This window comes from Malaya genurostris, chromosome 2, assembly GCF_030247185.1.
Source record: "Malaya genurostris strain Urasoe2022 chromosome 2, Malgen_1.1, whole genome shotgun sequence".
NCBI classification, from domain to species: Eukaryota; Metazoa; Arthropoda; class Insecta; order Diptera; family Culicidae; genus Malaya; species Malaya genurostris.
Window position 1 is genome coordinate 11065675 of NC_080571.1, and position 4265 is coordinate 11069939.

The 4265-nt window shown below is 37.7% G+C and overlaps 1 protein-coding gene across 4 annotated transcripts; it reads left to right on the forward strand.

Annotated features, from left to right (window-relative positions):
* The first annotated feature begins 784 nt into the window (after positions 1 to 784).
* Positions 785 to 3140, forward strand: LOC131430490 (thioredoxin-related transmembrane protein 1). Of its 4 annotated transcripts, none has more exons than XM_058595523.1 (4): positions 785 to 1148; positions 1253 to 1452; positions 1537 to 1894; positions 1964 to 3140. In XM_058595523.1, exons 2-4 carry the CDS (start codon positions 1301 to 1303, stop codon positions 2399 to 2401), a joined length of 948 nt encoding a protein of 315 aa, XP_058451506.1. In that variant the 5' UTR covers positions 785 to 1148; positions 1253 to 1300; the 3' UTR covers positions 2402 to 3140. The 4 variants fall into 4 exon arrangements, with proteins under 4 accessions (XP_058451506.1, XP_058451505.1, XP_058451504.1 ...); XM_058595521.1 differs by having other exon boundaries at positions 787 to 1178; XM_058595524.1 differs by having other exon boundaries at positions 796 to 1178; positions 1537 to 1873.
* Positions 3141 to 4265: the final 1125 nt, after the last annotated feature.

Sequence of the window (4265 nt, forward strand, 5' to 3'; positions counted from 1 at the left end):
TGACTTGTTAACTTGAGTCCGCATTTTTCGAGAAAATCAAGCGTTTGGAGCTTCAAATATTGCAACTGAATATTGTAACATTGAGAGAAAAGGTCATTGTACATATTTAACTGTTTTCTCTCTGGAGAGAAAGTATTGTCGGATTGATGAGCAGTTTTGATTTTTTGACAATATTTTCGTCAATCCGATGGAGTTTCCATTACACGATCAAAAGTATTGTCAATACTCCTCGTATTGACAATAATATTGTCTCGTGTAAGGGTCGCTTTTGGTCTGAATTGAAGACATTAGGTGAAGAAATATATGTTGACAATGAGAAACTCAATGTGTGCTAAATATTCGTATCTCACTCTACAACTACGAAATATATTTTTTGTAATTTTTCATCAACAATCGTAATCAACAAAACATGATTCCAGTTCCATATACGTGCTGGCTTAAGTCAGTCTCAATATGACAAATTCTATTTTTTCCCAAGTTTCAATTATCAATATCTCTTAAATCAGGACTGTTCTTCGAATACCTACACAATTTTACGATTCTCAGATCAATTTGTTATTCGTCAAATGGTTACGACACTTTCATCTTGTCACTGGCAACTCTGGTTTTAGTTGAAACAGTTCGATATCTATTCTGTTAAAGGAACGTTGCAGAAAATGAAACTCTCATCATCTCATTTCGCAATTTTAGTAGAGTCTCTCATCAAGTATAAGTGTGATTTATCAAAATATGAAGCGTTATTCAAATTTCAATTAAACCAATGAATTGTTGATATCGAACCATAGCTTTATCCTATTCAGATCAATACAGTTTACAGCTATCGAATTAGTTCCTATTTATCAAAACGATTTTAAATACTAACAGCATATGTTGTCTTTATTTGCTTACGTTCAAAATCATACTGTTATCTTTCAGGGACCCTAAATGTTGTCCGTTGTGCCGCTTTTGTTTCATTCTGAAATGTGATGAGAAATTTCTGAGTGCAGAACAGAACAAAAACAAAACGACGCCACATCGCTTGCGATCGAGTTTACGACGGCAGCATAGTGAACAAGAGCAGCAAGAAGAAAACGCATCTGCAGATTTTTTGACGTCTCATCACACATTTTTCCAGAGTCGCGAGTGCAAAAAAAACGGAAAGAAGAGTCGTAAGGAAAAAGAGTTTTTCCCTCTACCTTGTGCGTAAAAAAGAAAAACTGCCCACGTTTTTCGTGCTATTCGTCATCGCTAATCGTTCCTGTTTATACTCTAGGAATAGACCTAGTTACGTTCCCGGGTGGCAGCCATATCACAGCCTGAAATGCCTCAACCTGCTCGAAATATTTTACTGGTAGTGGCATTCGCCGGTTGGTTTGCTGCGTTTTGTCCGGTCACCGCAGCTAAGTCCCGTGTGATCGAGCTCGACGAAAGTAATTGGGATCGTATGCTGAAAGAGGAATGGCTGGTGGAATTGTATGTATTTATCCAATTTGGAACATTTTGTAGTTTCCCAAATGTTTCAATCATTTATTAGAAATGTTTTTTTTTATTTTTCAGTTATGCTCCTTGGTGTCCAGCCTGCAAGAGTCTAACACCGATATGGGACGATTTGTCTACATGGTCGGATGATTTAAACATCAAAACTGCCAAAGTCGATGTAACCACATCGCCCGGGTTGAGCGGTCGATTCTTTGTCACGGCTCTGCCCACTATTTTCCACGTCCTTAATGGTGAATTTCGCCAGTACAAGGGCCCACGAGATCTCAATTCCCTGATGACCTTCATCGAAGAAAAGAAATGGCAAACCCTAGAACCGGTATCGGCCTGGAGCAAACCGGACTCGATACAAATGTCACTGGTGTCACAATTCTTCAAGTTGTCACACTTTCTGAAAGTAAGTAAAGATTACGTAAAGGTGAGTAACTTGCCTGCTACGGAATGTTCCATTCATGCCTTTTCTTTCGATTGTTTTCATTTTTCACAGGAAGTAAACGTTATGCTGTCGAAAGAATATGGCCTACCCACCTGGGCTTCATATGCCTTGTTCGCTATCGGAACAATCCTACTTGGCGCGATCCTAGGACTCATCTTGGTTTGCATCATCGACTTTATGTTCCCACCGAAATCCGCCCAGCGAAAGAGTTTCTCCGAGCATAAGAAGAGCTTGAAGCATGATTCTGTTCACGATGAGTTGAAAGGCGACGAACTGGAGGACGAAGATGAACAAGCCGGTGTTCAGGATGAAGAGGAAAATGAGGATGGTGATGACGAAACTTCGGAAGGGGAAAAGAATTCTGGCTCGGACTCTGAAGAAGAAGAACCGGAAAGCGAAAAGAAAGAAGATAGTCCGAAAGTAACCGAAAACAAGGACGCAGCCGGAAGTCCAGATGTTCGAAAACGCAAACCTCGAAAAGCTGATTAGACAGGTAAATGTCGTTATCAGGAGGTGACGGGTGAGAGGCCGATCTCCAGTTGAAAGAAGATAACATAATTGTTTTCATTTGTATTTTGAATGTTGGTTATGAAAACGATGCAAGAGAAAAAACAAGTAGAAACGCCCAAAAAGGTCAACTTTAAGAGACTTATTACACAGAGGAAAATGTTTGCAAACTAATAAACGAAACAACTTGAACTACTCGTAAATTGGAAACGACAAGTCAAAAACGTTAATAACATTATTTATGAAAAAAGTGAATCGTCAATAATATATTTCACAATAAAACTGTAACGAATCATAGACGAAACATGAAAACAACAGGCATGAAACTAAATCTTTATTAGTCGTCGAACTCCAAATCTTATTTGTTAGTTTCTTATGTAGAGTGATAATAACAAGTAATTCTTCTTTTGCTTTCCATAAAATATAAGTTCTTCATGAAAAACCAATGTCACGTTTATAACTGTAAGCTAACAAAACGTGAGCTTTAATTTTAAGATTATATTATAGTTTAAAGCCCTAATACTATATATTCCTGCAGGTTAATATTTGCATTTCTGTATTGCTTCTACATGTTGTCTATATGTTTCCTAATAACAATTTGAAAGTCGTTTCAACCACGCCAGTGCGACGACAACGAAAAATTACACCGAACTCAAAGCACATACTCACGGTGTCATCTACAGAAGAAAATTCAAAATAAAGCCAGACATTTCAACCGAAATCTGTTTGTTCTTTGAACCGAAACGATACAATACAAATAGAGCTCTGAATAATTAGATGGGTTTTGATTCAATAGAGTACACACAGACATGCCTCTTCGTGCCGAAAGTTATTCCATCGAAAACATTTTCGTTGAAAGGGAAGTCCGAGCCTGTGGCATTCAAACCTGTAACAACTTCATTTACCCGAAGCGAAGGGGTGAGGTCGCATTAGTCAATATTTCGCTTGCATCCGTCTAACGATAAAGTAAAGAAGGGGCTGGGGTCCAATGGGAAATAAATTGTATCTATATTAGCGGCCCTTACACGTGACAATATTATTGTCAATCCAAAGTATTGTCAATATCGTCAATCCAATTGACTTGGTAACTTGAGTCCGCATTTTTCGAACAAATCAAGCGTTTGAAGCTTCAAATATTGCAACTGAACATTGGAACATTGAGAGAAGAGTTCATTGCACATAGTTGACAGTTTCTTCTCTGGAGAGAAAGTATTGTCGGATTGATGAGCGGTTTTGATTTTTTGACAATATTTTCGTCAATCCAATGAAGTTTCCATTACACGATCAAAAGTATTGTCAATACTCCTTGTATTGACAATAATATTGTCTCGAGTAAGGGCCGCTTTACACGAGACAATATTATCAATACAAGGAGTATTGACAATACTTTTGATCGTGTAACGGAAACTTCATTGGATTGACGAAAATATTGTCAAAAAATCAAAACTGCTCATCAATCCGACAATAATTTCTCTCCAGAGAAGAAACTGTCTAAAGCTGCCCTTACACGTGACAATATTATTGTCAATACCGTCAATCCAATTGACTTGGTAACTTGAGTCCGCATTTTTCGAGAAAATCAAGCGTTTGGAGCTATTCAGCCTCATCATTGTTTACGGCCGTATGCGATACGTTCGAAAGTATAGCAAATTCGTATTCCCGTTTACGTTCGAATCAATCACACTTTCAAACATCGTACATGCATAAAAACAACGCCCGTCCAACTTTAAACTATCAGTTCTGGTACAGATTTGAGTTGTAAATAAAAATCTTTGATATCATTTGTTATTTGACTTGTTTTTTCACTGATTTTGTATCATCATGTTTGTTTACGTCCGTATCGACC